General features: G+C 44.0%; 1 protein-coding gene across 1 annotated transcript in view; it reads right to left on the bottom strand.

Moving 5' to 3' along the window:
- LOC146591094 (SH3 and multiple ankyrin repeat domains protein 3-like) overlaps positions 1–19,376 on the bottom strand; it is an 88,169-nt gene that overhangs the window by 35,035 nt on the left and 33,758 nt on the right. Inside the window, exons 5-8 of the mRNA XM_085313472.1 lie at positions 16,268–16,419; positions 15,709–15,876; positions 15,010–15,126; positions 13,950–14,027 (exon numbers count right to left, since the gene is read on the bottom strand). Coding sequence (XP_085169598.1) covers positions 13,950–14,027; positions 15,010–15,126; positions 15,709–15,876; positions 16,268–16,419 — 515 coding nt within the window. The remainder of the gene's footprint in view (positions 1–13,949; positions 14,028–15,009; positions 15,127–15,708; positions 15,877–16,267; positions 16,420–19,376) is intronic.

A 19,376-nucleotide genomic window follows, 5' to 3' on the forward strand; every position in this document is an offset into this window, starting at 1 on the left:
CAGCAGGATTGGACTAGACATTCAGCAGTCTGTTCAATCTTAATTATTCTATCAGTCTGTGATAGTAAGCACAAATACAGGCTGGAAGATTACAGGCAACAGTTCTACTAAAAAAAAAAAATCTGAGGCTTACAGGATCACAAGTTGAACATGAGTCAAAGTCATGTCATGACTGAAGATGAAAAAAAAAATCAGGATTTACAATTAGCAGGCGCACCAATAGGATGCAATGTAATCCCTCTGCTCTGCAAAGAACAGATAGGATTTCAGCTGAAATCCTATTTAATTCAGTTCCTAAAAATAAGTGATATTGGGAGAATCCACAATAAATCAATAGTAATGATCAGATTAAATTTTCAAGGTCTCTGGCAGAAAAAAACTGAATGTTCTGGGTTATTTAGTCCAGAGAACAGAAAATAAAGTGGAGAAGGGGTGATGAGGTTGTAAAAACAGAAGAAAGCAGCTGCAATGAGGACAAAAATAATATGTTCTCAATAACCATGGAAAAGTAATGGGCTTAAAATTCAAAAAGAAAGATTCAGGTTAGATGTCAGAAAAAGCTTTCTAACAGTAAAGACAGTTAAACACAAAAACAGACTACCTAGGGAGGCTGCAGCCATCCTCAAGCATGGAAGGGCTCACAAATAGTTTAGGCAACACCGGACATAAAACATTTAAATAGAGCTAATCTGGGGGGGGGGAGGGGGAGGAATAGTAGGGGGAAGTGGTAGGAGAACAGACAAAATGACCTCTCAGGTTCCTCTTCAGTCCTATTTTCCTATTGCCTTCTTTGATGAGACAGTTGGCTTTGGGAACAAGAAGAGAACACAGAATGTGGCAATGGATTTAGGAAGATTCTCCCATAGCATCCTTACATCAAAAAGGACAGACATGGTTTGGATAGGTGGACAATAAGAAATGTGGAAAGTTAGCTGGATGGTCAAGCTCAAAGGATGGTGATCACAGCTACCAACTCCGACTAGTGGCTAGTTACTAGATAATCCCTCAAGGATGGACACCGGGGCCCATACAATTTAAGACTACTATTAACAATGTGGATGTCAGGCTGGAGCTCACTATCAACAAGTTTGCAGGTGATACCAAACTCAGGAGCAGTTAGTGTGCAGGACTGTAGGGCTGCTATTCAGAGGGATCTCTGCAAGCTGGGCAAATGGGCCCACAGAAACCTCAAGGCTGTGGGATCTCCACCCTTGGAGGTGTTCAGCATTTGCCTAATCACAGCCCTGAGCAACCTGCACTCACAGTCCCTGCTTTTAGCAGTGATAGGACAAGACGTCTACAGGGGTCCCTTCCCACCTATGTGATCCTGTGGTAGGATAATTTTATTAATTGTACATGTGAAACTATCATAGTTACATTTAACACTGAAGACTTAGAGAAGAAATCATGCCATGATATTGACATCTGTGTCTCACCCTATAGTATATCTATATTCATCTGAGGGATGAATCACACCTTAAACCCTGCAGACTGTTGAGTACACCTCATCAATGCCATAGGCAGCCTTGACAGTTGCTCAGATCCAAGTGTTGCATTTCATCAAGGGAATCCCATGTCAAGTAGTCAAAGACCACACTGGTGGTACCACACCCACTCACAGGTACATGAGTTGAGACCATCACACTCATTTCTTGCTGGACACATCTGGAAGTCTGGGTCACCTCCTGACAAGTCCACACCACCATGCTCAGAAGGGGACACCTTGACCTTCCCACTAAAGGTCAGCACATGAGACACAGCACTACTGATGCCTGTACAGCTCATTCAGTGATGCCTTGGGCTGTCATTGCAGGCCAACAGCATCCACTGCTCAGCATTGGCCTGTCACAAAGCAGCAAATGCCAACACTGAGCATCGTCCTGGCTGTGCAGGGAGACTCRGGTCCAAAACATGGTAGAAATAAAACTTTTATGCAGTATTCATGTGATGATTTCCTTATGTCAAGGCAAACATTTATCAGAAATGCTCATAGCCAAGTTAAAAGTAGTTTAAAACCTCTGAGGTGTGCTTGAATTTCATCACCAAGGTTAGCCTCACCTGCTGAGAAGCAATGATTTTTAGTGTAAGCCACTGAGAGCACTGAAGCCAGAGAAACTCTCTTCATCAACAAAACCTGTACTACTTGTAACAAGAAACTGTTACTTGCTAATAGCATGAATTACCCACAAAAAAWCTGTTTCAAGAATTCTGCCTGAAACATCACAAAAATACAGTAATCAAAAGGACAACTTTTTGACAAAGACAAGAAGCTCTGATTGTTAAATTTCAGCAAAAATAGAAGAAATTTGTAGCAACTACTTACATGTTATTTTTATATTCAGCATATGATAATCCTGTGCACATATAAATGGAAAAGTTCAACCATGAGTATCACAAGAACATAGAAATTTGTACAAAATTTGCATTTACTGATCATTAAGAAACTTGTCTGCACTTTAAAACTTACTTTAGAACTGTTTGAGATGAGCCAACACAACCAGTTCCATAGCTCCATTGGCATACAAACTAGACAGGAGAGAAATCAGGATCTATATTTAAAGATTTGTTATTCTAATTTTATAGAAGAATCACCTGCTCACATTCATAGCGAGTTAAAGGATGGCTTATGTAAGAAGATTATGATAAGATTTTCAGATATCATTGAATTATTATCACTTGGTTGTTAGATCATCCAGCGTTAAGCCCATTTTTTGATAGGTCCCATCAAAGGTGTGGTAGAGAATCTTCCCTTACTGCTGGGAAAGGAGGATTAGAAGGAACATATGCAGAAAGAAAGATTACTTACCAATGACCAGAGATCTCTAAGACACATTTACCGATGTGAACTGCAAACATCCTCGTATTGACAGCAGGATTCACTTCCATTTGAACTACCTAGGGAGCTGTGACCAACCAATAAACCCCTACRGTGGAAGAATGGTCAGAGGAGATTGGCAAGGGCAAGGTGCCCATGAAGCTCAGGAATAACATGTGTGACTCATTAGCCTTGGCACAGAAAGCTGACTTAATCTCAATACAAAGCAGACCAGAGGGTGACCTTTGCTTTAGATAAGCAGCTATATCCATTGAGTGGACCAGCTGCTGTGAATGTTTCTGAGATAGCCAGACCAGCACGGGCGGGAAAAGCGTATATGTGGCTCAGCCCAACATAAAATATAAAATCTGAACAACAAAGGAATTTTGAAGAAAGCAATGGTCTTGAGCTGGCTTCAATGCACATATTCCTTCCTGGTGACTGGTAGTRTCCAGCATCTTAATGGTGACCATACTATAGAGACTGGTAATGGGAACCACACTGGTAATGTGATTAAACTGTATATTGCAATTGCTATGTTTTGTTAAGCATAACTTACACTTGTATTGTGATTTCAGTATATTGCTGTATCATTCTGCTAAATCAAAAATCCCACGTAACATCACACATACCTTCAAAGTAAACTTTTAATATTAAACTTTCCATACATAGAATATCTAAAAGAACCTGGTCAGAGAGTATTAGACTCTAGTAGGAGCTCTAAMTCAGCTCCATTGTCCCTCTTCTGAGCCTGAACACAAAAGGTACAGCACGTCCACTGTCATTTCAAATCTTCTCCAACCTTGAAGCAGCAAATCAGCACCTCAGAGGTCTCTGGAGAAAGGTGGGCGCACTGTAAGCCAGCATGTGGATGAAGCAGCTTGAGGAACCACAACTTTTCACAGAGCCTACATGTACATTTGCACTCTAGGTGACACTGAGACAGTTGCAACACAGCTGCAGAGGGATCCTGACATTCTTCATGCAAGTACCAGCTGCAGACTGCTCCACCAAGTCCACATCAGCTCTGAGATGCAGTGATAACATTGTAACCGAGGGAGGCAGAGGCCAAAGTATAGGTGTCCACACCAGAAATATCAWGGGAAAATATATTCAACAAGTGACCCTGAAGTCACTTAGGCACTGACAGCGCACTTCTGGGTAGGGCTGGATGCTCCCTACAGTTAATTATAGCAAGGTCTGACATAGTTATTATGGAGAGAAGGCTGAACCACAGATCTTCCAGGAATATACAGTGGCAGCCCAGGGGACCKTCAAAACTGGACAAAAAAGATCCATCTTGATACCAAGAACACAAAGTACAGACTCCATGTTAGAGATACGAGGCTTGAGAAAGAAAAAAACAGAAGTTAGTAATTTTTTTTTGCACAGTAAAATTTGGATTCCTCTTTAGAAGGAAACTGCTGGCCTCTCCAACAGATAATAGAATGGAAGATAGATCAGCTGTAAGGRCCTGAACTACTACTATTTTTTTTCTCCTTTTTTTAAGCAGAGGCAATGGTAACTGGAAAGACTGCTTTTATTAAATGAAAGCCAAATAAATAAATACAACACCCAGAAGTTTCAGCTATAAGCTTGCTGGGACATGACACCTGGTTTAATCCCATCAGAGTACTGGATTCCTGAAAGAGGAAACACCTAAGTCAGTCCTCAAGACATCTGAAAACCAGTAGCAAAAAGAAAAGCAACAGCTCATGTACTGGCAGTGATTAGCCAGATGATAAGAAACCGGAGGATGTAACACAGTTAAGAGGGGAGGCAGGGAATGATACCCACAGCTCACACCAATCAGAGCAGCTGGGATGATGAATCCACCAGGCAACAGCTGCACAGCATGGCTAACAAAAGCAAACTGTTCAGTATGGCTACTAAGTAGCAGCAGTTTAGGATTCTTCTCCTGCTGTTCTCTATATGGAAAAGAGCAAGATTCACAGGGTGGCAACAACTATCCAGAGCTAATGAGGAGGAAGGATGTGAGTAGGTGGATTTTCCAAATTAACAACTGATGTTGGCAACATGGTTTCAGTTYCTATGACTATAGGACCTTGTTTGAAGATGGACAACTGATGGGGAGAGATGGGATCCACCTCATTAAGGAGGGCATGCATGTCTTTGCCAACAGTTTGGCCAGCCTGGTAAAGTGGGCTTTAAACTAGGAAGGATGCGAGAAGGGGAGAGTTATAGAGACAGGAGAGCCAACAAAATGTGGCTCAAGTAGGGATGCCTCCAGCGGGTGCATGTGGGGCATGACTATAGAAGGTCCTCCTGCACCCCTCCTGGGAAACATGCATGCTTGATTACCTCTCTGAAATGCCTGAGTATGAATGCRTGCAGCATGGGAATAAACAGGAGGAACTGGAGATCTGTGTGCAGTCACAGGGCCACAATCTCATTGCAGTTACAGAGACATGGTGAGATAGCTCACATGCCTGCAATGCTGTCCTGGATGGCTATGTGCTTTTTAGGAAAGGCAGGCCAGGAAGATGAGGCAGTGGAGTTGCTTTTCATGTGAGAGCGCAACCRGAATGTATCAAGCTCTGCGGAGGGGTGGATGAAGAGCAAGTGGAGAGCTTACAGGTAAGGATTAAAGGGCAGGCTAACGTGAGTGACACTACTATGGGTGTTTGCTACAGGCCACYTGATCAGGAAGAGGGAGTCAATGAGGCCTTCTACAGATGGCTGGAAGTAGCCTCACGATCACAGGCCCTGGTTCTCATGGGGGACTTCAACCACCCTGGTGTCTGCTGGAAAGACAACACAGCTGGGCACAAACAGTCCAGGAGGCTCCTCCAATGCATTGATGATAACTTTTTGAACACAGGTGGTGGAGGAGCCGACGAGGAGAGGTGTGCTGCTGGAGCTTGTACTACCAAACAAAGAAGGACTTGTTGGAGATGTGAAGGTTGGGGGCAGCCTTGGCTGCAGTGACCATGAGATGGTGGAGTTCAGGATGCTGYGTGGAAGAAGCGAGGCAATAAGTAGGATCACATCTCTGGACTTCAGGGGAGCCTCTTCAGGTGCCTACTTGGTGGAATCCCATGGGTTAGGGCCCTAGAAGAAGTCTTAACTCTATTTGTATAGAAGTTACGACATTACAGTCTGGACAGGTAGACAGCTAGATGGGTAAAAAACTGCTTGGATGGTCAGGTTCAGAGAATGGTTGTTAATGGATTGTTCTCTCTCTGGATGTCAGTGACAGGTGGAACATCATAGGAGTCTATCCTGATGATCACATCTTTATCAGAGATACGGAGGCAGTGACGAAGAGTACAACTCTTATCAAGTTTGCAGGTGACAGCTAACTTAGAGGGACTGGCCAATATACTCAAGGACAGGGCTGCTATCCAGAAGGACCTGAACAGGTTGGAGGAATGTACCAGTAGGAACTCCAGGAAATTCAGTAAGGACAAATGCAAAGTCTTGCCCCGGGAAAGAAGAAACACTGGCAATGATAAAGGCTGGGGAGCAGTTCTGAGGAAAAGGCTCTAGTAGTCTTGGTGGACAGCAATCTGGACAAGAGTGACAAGGGCAGTGACTCTGAAAGAGTGAAGAGTATCTCCTTCCCTCACACATCCTCAGTAAAGTTGACCCCAATCATCAACCRTTTCTCATCAGCTGGATGTCAAATCCCAATGCGAGTCAGGAAAGCCACTTCACATGGCCAGTCTACAACATAGATATGATCCATAAAATCTAAGCAACAGAACTTCTGATTGGCTCCTCAAACCAGGAGGTGAAATCTAGCATCCTATCAGAAAGACAAAAGGAATTTTAAGGCTCTCTTCTGTGGATATCAGCCAGATTCTGCAACATATAAGCAGAAACTTTGAGTTCTGATGATCAATGGAGGACACACGAAGTAAACATTTTTGGAAATAGCTGCAGTGTCAAAAAGATGACAAAGGCCATACAGACAAGACAGTTTCTCTTTGCTAGCCCAGGCAGTGTCAAATCAAGGTTAGAAGAAACTGTCTGCACAGAAGAACATGCTCATCTCCAAATCAGCAACTACTCTGATAAAGTTCAGCTTGCAAAAGGTAAATGGTTTCATTTCCAAGTCAAATCATACCAGTCACATGTTCGAAAAGAGACAGACATTCACAGAATTTGAAAGATCATGTCTATTACTCTGTGAATTTATCAATAAAGAAAGGGAAAAGAAACCTAGAATACTGCAATTGAACAGCAGCTAACTGTTTGCTTTTACCAATACTTTGGTAAAAAAAAAAATCCCAAGAAGCTGTAGACAGGCTGACCTGAAGGGCTTTGGGCTATCACAAGTCCCATGCAAGAACAAAACTGAAGCAGTGACACTGGATCAGTTTGTCAGAATACAATGCACCTCTTGAAGATCAAGACTTTCAGACAAGCCTTATTCCTCCTAAAACACAGGACATTACCTAGTGTTGCCTTCTTGAACTACCCAGAGAAGGGAGTCAGGTTCAACCAAGAGTCAAGATTATCAAGGAAGTCCATGGTGACAAGGCAGGTCCAAGTTCAAGCCAGGAAGTCAATCCATACATCAGGGTCTGAATTAGGTCTGGTGAGAGTATCCAGCATCAAACACAGCCCAGAGATCATGAGGAAGGCCCACAGTGACAAAGCAGGTCTGAGGTCAGGTCAGAAGTCAGTCTGCAGGTCCAATCATCTGTATCCATGGCCAAACACAGGCATGGCTGCAGCTGAGCTGGAGACTAGTATTCCTACAGGACAGCTCATGTAAGGACTGAGGCCTGAGCTTAAACTGGCTCTTGGGCCCATGGGCAGGGGTGAGTGGAGGCCCCAAGTAGGGCTGGTCAGGCCAGTAAGACCTATTAGTGTCCTCAGAGCACTGACAATACAGCCCTGAAGTGGATCCAATTCTTTTTCTAGTGCCAACATAGCATTCAACTCCAGGCAAGACAGACTCATGAAAAACATCCCTGAAAAGGGAGAGGGAAAAGAGGATTGTGAGGTAGAAGTAAGAGGAAGTGGAGCCTGCAGCTGTTAGTGATTGTTCAGTACCAAGTGTCCAATGTTGTATGCTGTCAAGACAATAAAATCCTAGCAGAAGTGAAAAAAGACCCCAAAATGGAGTCTAGATGACAAACGGGCACGTGGCATCGTCAGAGCTCCTGCCTTAGTAGACTAGAAAAACTGGAGGCAGATGAATGGCACGTGATGTGAAGTCTTTGATAAGCCTGTTTGAAATGCCTAGCTTTCAAAGGTCATTAGGTCATGGGGAAATCTGGAGGCCTCTAACCTTGAATATATGACAGGTACATTTCTTTCTCAGGACAGAAGAAAAGATGCCCAGTGATTTTAGGATAAACCTGAGACTTTGAAGGAGGGGGAGGGGAGCAGAACTTCATCAGGAGCAGAACTTCATCAGAAGAGAGATCATCAGAGGGAAGGTTATGAAGGCCTTCTTACAGAACAGGCAGTATCCACTGCATCCAAAGTGGCCTTAAGGGGTATTCTGGAGAATACACAAGCCTCAGAAAGGAAGTGTCACTTAGTATTGGGGAAAGGAAATTGTAGAGGATGGCAAGCTTCAGCAGAAGCTGAAGCTCATAGCAAGGAATAGCACTTCAACTATTGCAAAGTGAAATTTCAACAAGACAGGTCAAAGGTTGAGTATGAGTGGAGTAAGATGATAGGGGGTGAACCTTTGGCCTTCACTGCATGAATTAGAGCCAAGGTGTAGTCATGGCAGTGGTGGCCCATTTGGCAACTTCTGAGCTACTCTGAGTCAGGGAGGAGCAGACCTTTACAAACTGAGGAAGCAAAAGCAAGAGAAACTGGCACCTTCCTGTGACAAGCTTCTGAGAAGAGCACCAATGGCTGGAGGTCCCTAATGTCTGCCTTGGTAGACAGGAGGTCAGATGGGGTTTTCATGGCTTTCTCATGCTGAAGATTTTGCTGATCTCACTACCAGTCCCTTTCGCATCAAGGCAAATGGAATGATAAATTCTTTCCAGGAATGAAGTCTYCCCCAAGTGAGTGATGATGCAAAGAATAGTCAGCCATCATAACACAGAAACTTAGAAGAACTAGCTGACAGACAAAAGACAGACAGATAATGACTTGTTAAACAGCTGCAAGCCTGCAGGAGCAAAGCATACAATTTCAAGAAGACAGTGAAGTGAAATGGCCCCACATTTCTTCTTCTTTATACAAGCAATCATTGAGAATGGGGGCGAGTAGGGCATGCACATTCCCACAGGCTTGGCAAAGGGAAAGTGTTCATTGGTCTGACATGAGAGAGTACACATGCCCACAGTGGATCACACATGGACAGTCAGGCAGAGGAAGGACTAGACATTGGATTTGTGTTCCCACATTGGGGGAGGGGAAAAAAAAAATCACACTGTGTGTTACAATGGTATCAACTCTGATCTGTCAGATGTTCCTTGTGATTTCAGGGGTCAGGGAACTGCAAGGGGAGAGGCAGAGGAAAGAAAAGCAGGAATGACCCTGGATAAAACTTCTGCCYCTGAGAGCCCTAGAGCCATGCTGATAGATTAGCATTTTGTCCAAATCATAACCCTCATGCCTGACCACGGCAGTGAATGAGGAAGGATGTCACTGAATGCTTCTGTGAGCATTCATCATGTTTTTATGACTACCTACRCAATACACCTGTCTGCTTGTAGGTATTAGTACTGGGTACTAATACCAGTACTACTGGGTATTAGTACTGTTCAAATATGATGTTGGTACATCATGTGCGCAACTGCCTGTTTTCACAGTGCAGGCTTGAGATGAGAGCCTATCCTTTCCTGCTTGTTGGTCCAATGGATCCTTCATGCTCTCTCTGAGCCAAGAACACCGTACAGGAAGATTGACAGCCTTTAAGACTCATCTCCCCTTTTAAACTTCCACTCAAGTCTGCCATCCTCTACAGTTTCCTTTCCCTGATACTAAATGAACTTCCTTTGAGGCTTGTGTATTCTCCAGAATATCCCTTAAGGCCACTTTGGATGCACTGGCTCCTGATCCACAATGTGCTTCAGTAGTCAATACATCTAGTCCAGTCAGTGGGCACCCTAAGAGGGTAAGAGGTTAGAGATTTTTGAGAAAGCTAGTGCCCAGGCAGCACTTTGCTTCTGATCTTCCACTACAGATACTGCTAAAGTAGCTAGAAGGAAAAAAAAGGAGGGGGAGGAAAAGGGGGAGAAAGAGGAAGAGGCTTTTTTTCATCCTGTGTATTTTCAGTACGCAATATCCTACCTGAAAAATGATGTCTCTGTTCTTTAGGAAGAAGAAAGTATTCGAATGAGGCTGTGGAGCTTTGGGAAGGACTGCATCTAACAGGATGTTTTTGGTTGAGGTTGGAAGGGAYTTTTGGAGATCAACTAGGCCAACACCTCTGCTCAAGCAGGGTCACCTAGAAGATGTTAGATAAGATCACATCCAGGCAGGCCTTGAATATCTCCAGAGAAGGACACTCCACAACCTCTCTGGGCAACCTGTTCCAGTGCTCTGTCACTCTCAGAGGAAAGAATTTCTGCCTTATATTCAGGTAGAACTTCCTGTGGTTAAATTTCTGCCCACTGCCTCTTGTCCTGTCACACGGGACAACTGAAAAGAGTCTGGTCCGATCCCCTTGGCATTCTCCCTTAAGGTATTTGTAGCCATTGATAAGATCCCCTGTCAGTCTTCTCTTCCCTAGGCTGAAGAGGCCCAGCTCTGGCAGCCTTTCCTCATAGGGGAGATGCTCTAGTCCTCCAGTCATATTTGTAGCCCTAGTTTATGGAAGAAAAGCAAGCTAAGAGCAAAGACAGAGGTGTAAGCACAAATGCTGGCTCAGGAAAATAGTAAGTTGTAGACTGACAAAAGCTGGGAAGATATGCTGAGTAAACTCCAATCCTAGATCTACCCTGTTCTTAGGCTCTTTCTTAAAACCTGCTATTAGCCAAATAGAGGTGATAATGCACTCAGCGCTCCTGTACCATCATACAGATCGAGCACTGTACTCCACAGGGATTGCGTTAGGCCAGTTAGTAGCTGCAACAGCTTAACAAACCACACACAAAGAGGTGCACGCCATCCCTGGCTGATTTGCCTCAAAGAAGAAAATCAAGCAGATTATACCTTCTAAACTCTTTAAATCACTGAATGCTATTTTGAATCATCTCAGGCTGCTGACACCAAGCTATCTGTTTAACAGTAACAAATTAACAACAGCTATGTGCARTAATCTGACTAAATAGCCACACAAAGAGATATTTATAGATCTCAGCCACAGGAGAACTCCAGGTAGCACACATGCACTCTCATACAGACTCAGGTTTCCTCTGACATGCTGAAACTCCATCATAGAAACATAGCACCCCATTACCACAAGTACCTGAAGACAATACATGAGGAAATGCCAGACTTCACAGCAGTCAGTGACTTACTGACATGCTGAAATACTGAGCAAACAGTCTAAGCAGGGAGGCACAGAGTTTCTATTTGAAACCTGGGAACCAATAGGAGCATGTAACACTAATATCATATTCAGGTTTGGATCAGGTTCTATTTATGTCAATAAAAAAGTCTGATTGGATTACTAAGCATAGCTTTTACTCTCTGGAACAGAAGCTTCCAATTAGTCACACTACTTCACAAAGGAAAACACTTCCCCCCCCCGCTATTAGCATTTGCTAGGTCTCTGCAGGACATGAGCAAAATCTGAGCAGAAGCCATTTGTTCTTTCTCCACCACCTGATATACCATCGCTCCTTCACCAGCCACTCTATGTCCTACAAATGTCAAAACAAGAAGTTCCCCTTTCTTCATCTCTGGATCCTCAAAGTTCAGCTCATTTGTAAAGGAAGCAGCAGTTTCCTAAAAGATGCCCCTTTCTGGAACTAAATACTTTYAGGTTAAATCAGAGAGAAGTCATATGGGAATACGCTCATTTTCCAGAGCAAAGTTCCCCAAAGAGCAGCAGTATCTCTGAGCATGGCAGAGCTTCCTGCCTCCATCCACACAAGCCCTTTCATGACCCATCTCCCAGAGTGGTAGATGGCATGCAGCAGGCAGAGAAAGGTCTAAGCAAAGATGGATTTCACAAAGAGCCTCCCATGGGATGACACCTGTCATGAAGGGCCATCACRGCTGAGCTGAAACACCTTCTAGCATTTGTTGTGCATTACTAAAGAGCAGAAATGACACTAGTTAAGAGCAAAGCCGTCTGGAGTGACATTCCTCTGGTTCTGTGCATGTAGCAGCCACTGGAGCCAGGCACCTTGGGCTGCCAGTGATGGTATGGATGAGATTCCCTTCCTCCAGGAGGATCTGCACTTTGCCACATAAATGACACTCCTGCTTCTTTCAGCTATTACGGAGCATCAGACAACTAGATACAGTGCAGGCATCTGCACTGTAGACACTTAAAATTAGTTGAATTCATTCTGTTATTGGTGTTCCACTATGGTGTAAATCCAGGTTAAAGTTCCYACATATGACAAAACATCAGAGTGCCTACAAGAAACACTCAATCTGACATTCAAGACTTTTTTCTTTCAGCGTCCAAACCAACTTGTATCACAGCTTGTAAGCAATATGGTCTCAGTTTTACTAAAGAAATCAGTTCTAAATAGATTAAGAAAATAAGCTATATATTCATTTCCTGAAACTACATAAACATTTTTATTTCTTGTTCAGGTATAAGGAACTATTTAATTAACTGATATCTCCACATAGATGCATAATTTTTACATACAGTCATGGTAATTGCATATGCAAGTTGTATGTACACTTTTAATGACTGTAGGCTTAATTCACATTAAAACATGCACTTACTTAAAATTTAAATGAAATAGCCTTATGCAGAATGTAATACCACTCCAGCAGCTTGCAGCAGAGGTTTTCAAGGACAATCACAGCAAATTCATCATGATTGCCAAAAAACAGTCAGGTCAAAGAGCAGCTTCCAGCTTCCCTGTGTACTCATGGTACACATGTTGCACAGGTATTTGGTGCATTTTCAGGAAATGCTAGTACCTCAGGACACAACAGACACCACCCACGTAAGTTTCTTTTGCATGAGACAAAGTCRGTCCGGCACAACTGGAATGTGGCAGATTTCCAGCAAGTGCTGGATATCTGCTCAGCAATTCCCTACTAGTTTCCATCCAGAACAAACAGCTGCTCTAATGACAAGTGCAGATGCAGACGTTTAATGAGAATGATTGCATGTGTAATAAGGCTTCTCACAGGGATCACTCATGATGTTTGTAGGGATTGTATGACATCATTGTCATTGTCATACTTGGTACTATGGCCTAGAGCATCTATAAATAACATGGAAAAAGAAGCAAGAAAAAGACTTTCTAGAAGGCAAATGGTTTGGGAGCTTGTCTGCAGGCACTGAAGCTGGTATTTGAGTAAGAAGCTGGCAGGCATACTCTTCTCTCAAGGGATGCCCGAAGATTAGTATTAGCTGGACATCGAGTCAAAGCATTTCTGAAAGGTCCTCAAGCAAGTGAGTGTGTTTCCATAAGAGCACAGACATTGGCTATTTCAAGCTCAAGAACTTTCACAAAGAGRGGCAAAGCGGACTGTGGATGGGAAGCAACTTCCTCCAAAGATTGTAGCCTGTGGTATTTGCAGGCTGTCACTTCCCATTAACTTGATGTATTTATGGAAGGAGTTGCACTGTAAAATGACTGAGCTTCCCCTTCTCTGCCTATGTTCCCCAGAGCATTTACTGGAAAACTACTGCAGAGTTTCACTACTCTTGTGGCTACAGGTCTCCTAACTTTATTAATGACAAGTTTAGATACATTCATTTTTGTGGCAAAACTCATTTCTAATGATTCTGTTCCTTCTCTGACATTCTGCTTTCAACCTCCATTACACAGAACAAGATAAACCAAGTTCTCTTAGCCCCTCTTCACAAGATATTGTCATAGGCCCTTTCATGTGTATATGTTCTCTTTCCTCCTTCCTGCTCCAGCAGTTAAGGCAACAGACCTCCTGAATCAATGGTATTGTTCCAGTAAGTTTTATTATGTGTACATCTGGGTCACGTTACAGATACTGCCCTCACTGGGGGGGAGGGGGCACGTGCCATAAAATCTAGGCACAAAGAGCTCTGCAAGAGGCGCTGAGCACAAGGGGAAGGAGCTATCTGCCTCACCTGGAATGCAGTCTGGCTGTTGTAGTTCCGAATCTCTTTGCTCGCCCCGCGGAAGAGGAGAACTCGAGCACAGCTCTCCTAGGAAAGCAAGCAAGAGGGGGAAAAAAAGAAGAAACCAATTAGCATTGCAGACTGGTGACAACAAAGTAAACAAAGTGGTGGCTCAGAAAGTTTCCTTTGGCAGGAGAGAAGAATGTGTAAGGATGTTCAACCCCTTTTAAATGGTAATCCTCCAGTCACCAAGCAGGCCAGGTCCATCTGCATATGTGCTGCTCKATGGCTCCTGCTTACATGCCACTGCAGCATTTAACGCCACTCTGCCAACCCACTCCACAAAAACATCCTTTCCACATAAGAGTTCTTGGTGTGCAGAAAAACATATCTATCACATAAGCCACAAATCAGTCTACATGTATCAATGCCAATTGTAAAATATAAYGGTATTCAGTTTCTTATTTCAGGAATAGAGACTGCAAATTCCATTTATAATCAAAAGACATAACACAGTTTATAAAGTCTCTAGGAAGGAACACAACCTATGAGGGAAATACATTCTGACCTCTGCACCCCCAGGCACGTGACCTGAGATAAGATCCAAAATGTTCTCAACAAGTCTTGCTTGGCCCCATGCCTCCCTTATACAGTTAAACTCAAACACCTGAAACAAATTATCACTCTCCACCCAGGCAAAGTGCTCCCTCCCAACCAGTGATGGGACCTTGCTGCATCTGGTAYGTAATAGTAGTGGAAACCAGAGGAAAAATTACAGAGTAAGTTAGGCAGAAAATCAGCAAAAACATCCTAGGAGTAGGAATATACTAAACAATAGACCCTCTGGTCATCATCTGCCTCTTGAGAAATCTGAAATGAGACTGTTATTCCCAACGAAATCACCTTCACCCTAGGAGAGAGGACAGATGCAATTCAGAAGAACTTTTCTGTGTCTAGAATTGGAAATAGCAATAAGAAGGTGCCCCAGTCCAGTGTGTGTCCTCTCTAACTCATACAGTCTAGTGCCCTAAGTTTTCTTGTTCTCATTCCTCAAATCACAGAGGTATACCTGGTTATAGAGAGCACAAATATGCAGAGCAGTGTTTCCTGAGGCATTCTGTGCAGTCATATCAGCTCCATAGAAGAGAAGATGCTCCAGGTGCTGAACATGGCCATAGCGACATGCCTGCTCAGAACACAAAAGGGGGAAAAGAAACAGAAAATCAGGGAGGAACAGGGAGGTTATAAACCAACMGAACTCAGGTAAACCCTGTAACATCCTCCTGCTTCTGCTCGATTCACTCATGCTAGGAAAGTTTTATCAGGCTACAACTGTACCCTGAAGAGTCTTGTTAACACACATGCACACTGCTGCTCCTTACAGTAATATACTTATGAATACATCTTGGATAAATCATTTCTATGAAAAAGTTATAATCTGGGAGGAAGCCTGGCACAACTGACTGAGACCAGAATAAAAAAGCTTGAATATTAGGCCTGGGATGAGAGCTAGAGCCAGTACATCATGTGCAAATCCTTTGAAAAAAAATGGCACCTCTGTCCCAACCTAATGTGGTAAAGCAGTGCTTCTCACCATCCACCAAGACTCTGCTTTCCATGTGACATACAAGGAGACAGGACAAGCTCCTCTGTAGACAGGAGAAAAGCATTCATCCTGACAAGCTTAACAGGCACCCTACTGCAAAGGGAAGAACTAAGAAAACACCATTCCCAGGCCATGGCCCCACRAGCATCTCTCCTGGCTCACCTGGTGGATTTCTTGCCAGCCGTTCTCATCAACACAGCCCAGCTTGGCATAGTCGTGCAGTAGGAGCTCACAGCAGTAGGGATCCCCACCTACCATGGCGCTGTGATACAGAGGAGTTAGTCCTCGACTGTCCTTGTAGTCTGGAGAGGCACCGAGGTCTAACAGTGTCTGCAAGGGAAGCGTGTGGTTCACTCCAGGGCTCGTGCTTCAGAAGGTCAAACTCAGAGATGAAGCAATAGGAGCCCACCAGCAAGAATGGAGATGCTCCCAGTCATAGCAGAGGCAGTACTCGCCACCTCATTTGCTGAGGCTCCCGTTATTGCTACCAACTTTTTTTAATAAGCTGTGCTTTTTGTAAAGCACCATGAAGAGAGAGGTCCTGGCAAAGATGTGCATGCTAAGCAGACAACGGAAGGGGGGAAGTTGAGGGAAGGTAGGACACAGGAAGGTTGGAAAAGATAGGTAGCAACCCGTAGCTCAGGACACCAGGGGGTCATGAAGGAGAGCTTGTTTTCCCAGCAGGTTCACCACTGGCAACAGCTCTTCCCCAGGGACTCACCAACAGGGCAGTGTGGTTGCGGCACCGGACGGCCTTGTGAAGAGCTGTCATTCCCTCCCGCGTCCTGAAGTCCAGGTGAGCTCCCCCATTGCGCAGCGCTTTGATCATCTCCGTGCCGTGCTCCAGCTGTGCTGCCGCTGTCAGGGGACATTCTGCAGTGCATGGGGAGAGAGCAGGGATGAGAACTGCCAAGTACACACAGGCATCCCCACGGCCAGGCAGTGACTAGAGCATCGTCAGCCACAGCAACAGTTCAGACCTTAGCACTTGGCCATGCCTCCTGGCCCAGGCTCTAGCAGTGCTGTGTGCTCCCTGCGTCCCTCAGGACAGCAACATCAAACTCCACATCTGCTCCCAGTTATGCTACCGCAGACACCAGCTGGTCCTTCCATATACCCTGTAGGAAGAAGGTCTGAGAGCTGTCTGCAAACTTCCCCATCAATGTCTGTTGGTGCATGATGAGAGCCCAAGATAGGAGAGGGGAAAGAAAGGGGCTGGCAGCTTAACAAATAGCAAAAATGCCATTGCTGGCTCTTACACAGCAGAAAAGGAAATGTCTGGACACAGCAGTTATACAAAGGGGAAAAGGGGGGGGGGGAATGGGTATCCTTACTCTGTTTCCCTCTGTAGCAGGGCACAGACACAGGGCTGCTGCTTCAAGAGGAGATGCACAGCTGTGCGCCCTTGCACAACAGTTGGCTTCAGCAGACCTAGTCTCTRAGCCCTTTCACACACAACTCTCCTGCAGCCAGTTCTTGCCACACCACCACACAAGCAGCAGGTTACACACAGGAAATATTCATCTCAAGAGGGGAAACTCCTCATGCACCTGTGCAACAGCTCACTCTCCTGCTGAGCATACATGAACTCACCAGGTGGACCAGACTGCTATCCCATCTCTCACCAGGAATCAACCTAACTCTCCAGCTGAGCCTACATGAACTCGCCAGGTGGACCAGACTGCTATCCCATCTCTCACCGGGATTCAACCCTGACTCACAGGACTGCTCCATGGGTCAGGACAGGGTCCATGTAGGGGTATAATTTGAGCAGGCAGCAACAGAATCACAGAAATCCTCTTTTACAGTCCTCCACTTTTCCATTACATGGGTGCYCATGGCCATGCTCTGCACTGGTTTTACAGGCAGAAGCAGGAGCCACATGCACATGTCTTGCTATCTCTTGGTGCACACACCTTAGAAAATCCAGGGAGGCCCCTCTGTGCCAGATGTCCAAAGCCACCACCGTCAGAAACCACYTTACACCTTTCAAATACATAAGTTTTTCAATGTGCATCTGATGGCCAGGCTCATCCTTCATGAATCTGCCAACTCTAAGTACAGCTTGCCCTTCTCTGCCAGGAGTCAAAAGGATACAGCTGCACCTGCAGACGCTCCACCTTGGTCACTAGCACAGACAGGCATGAGATACTCTTCCTTGGTGGAGGTCAGCAGTGCTGACATGGAAGGATGCTGGTTCCCATCCTATCCTGCTGGTTTTTAAGASAGCTTTGCTTCAAAAGGACCACACTCCCCCTATTCATGGGCTGATTTTGATCCTCCTCATAGCACCCAGAAGGAAGAAAAATATTTATGGATATAAAATGAGAAGAGTTTCCTTAAGAGACAGGATGTTTTTCTGAAAACTTTGTTTATAATTAAATAAATTTATTTTCCTCAAAGTGCAATGTTATTTTAAAAAAGGGATAAATGTAGCTTCTTTTTTCAGTGTTTGAGAATGATCTAATRAGTCTTCAGGTCTTTCTGTCCAAATCCTTTATACTATATATGAAGCAGTGTAGACACTAGATAAAATAAGATTTCATCAGCTTGAAATACTATATATTTTTTAGAAAGGTACCTAATTTGCACATAAATTAAAATCTCCTGATTTAGTAGAAATAACTATTAAAATGAGAAAACTAAAATGGTTTGAAATATAAATAAAAAGCATAYGAATATTAATTTTAGAGCATTACCATTAATCAAATTTTTGCATGAAATAGGTAGAGGCCAGATAGGTCCCGTGGCTTTGATAAAACTCTATGGGTTTTTTGTTTAAAGACATTGATACTAAAAATGAAGATTACTGCATTCAAAAGGACTAAAGATTGGTTCATCAATAACAGAAATCATCAGTAAATGAGAATGTTTACAGCTCGGTCTTCTAAGGACCTTTCCTCAGCTCAAAAACTGTCACTCATTTTTAACAATAATCTGAAAGAAAATATAAAGTAATTTCTGAAAAAGTTCATATATACTTACACACACATATAAATGTGTATTTATAGCACAATCAATGGTACAATGAGTAAATGGATTCTTATATATATTGCTTAATGGCAAACTTTTTAGCAGAGTACGCATGGATCACTGTTTACCTAGAAAGCAAGGGATACGTTTTAAATAGTGCTATTGTAACAAAGTATGTATTACACAGGAACGCAACAGTATTCATGTGACTAGCAAKGTCACTTGAGAAAAAGTAGTGGAAATATTTCCTTAGCTCAGCAGCTGCTGTGAAAATGAGAGAACAGAGAGTTTGGTAGGTTATTGGTAATGGTCCATACATCTTCTCACCCCATGTGCAACCACCAGATGAAAGCAGTGCCAAACACAGCGCAGGAAAAATGTGGAGAAATGGGACTACCTGTGAACACTAGCACACCAAAGCACTACTGGCATTGCCAAATGCCAACTATGGTGAGAAGAGGGACCTGGAAAACCTTGCCTGCATCTGCAAAGACATAACTTAGAATCTTAGAATCACAGAATCATAGAATCGGTAAGGTTGGAAGGGACCTCTGCAGACCATCTAGGCCAACCTCCCTGCTCAACCAGGGTCACCTAGAGCGTTTTAGACAGGGTTACATCCAGGTGGGCCTTGAAGATCTCCAGAGAAGGACACTCCACAACCTCTCTGCGCAACCTGTTCCAGTGCTCCATCACTCTCACAGGGAAGAAATCCCCCCTCACAGTCAGGCGGAACTTCCTGTGCTTCAATTTCTGCCCACTGCCTCTTGTACTGTCACATGGGACAACTGAACAGAGCGTAGCTCCATCCCCTTGACACCCTCCCTTCAGGTACTTGTACACATTGATAAGATCCC

This window comes from Rhea americana, unplaced genomic scaffold (assembly GCF_003343005.1).
Source record: "Rhea americana isolate MKP2758 unplaced genomic scaffold, rheAme1 scaffold_388, whole genome shotgun sequence".
Taxonomy (NCBI): domain Eukaryota; kingdom Metazoa; phylum Chordata; class Aves; order Rheiformes; family Rheidae; genus Rhea; species Rhea americana.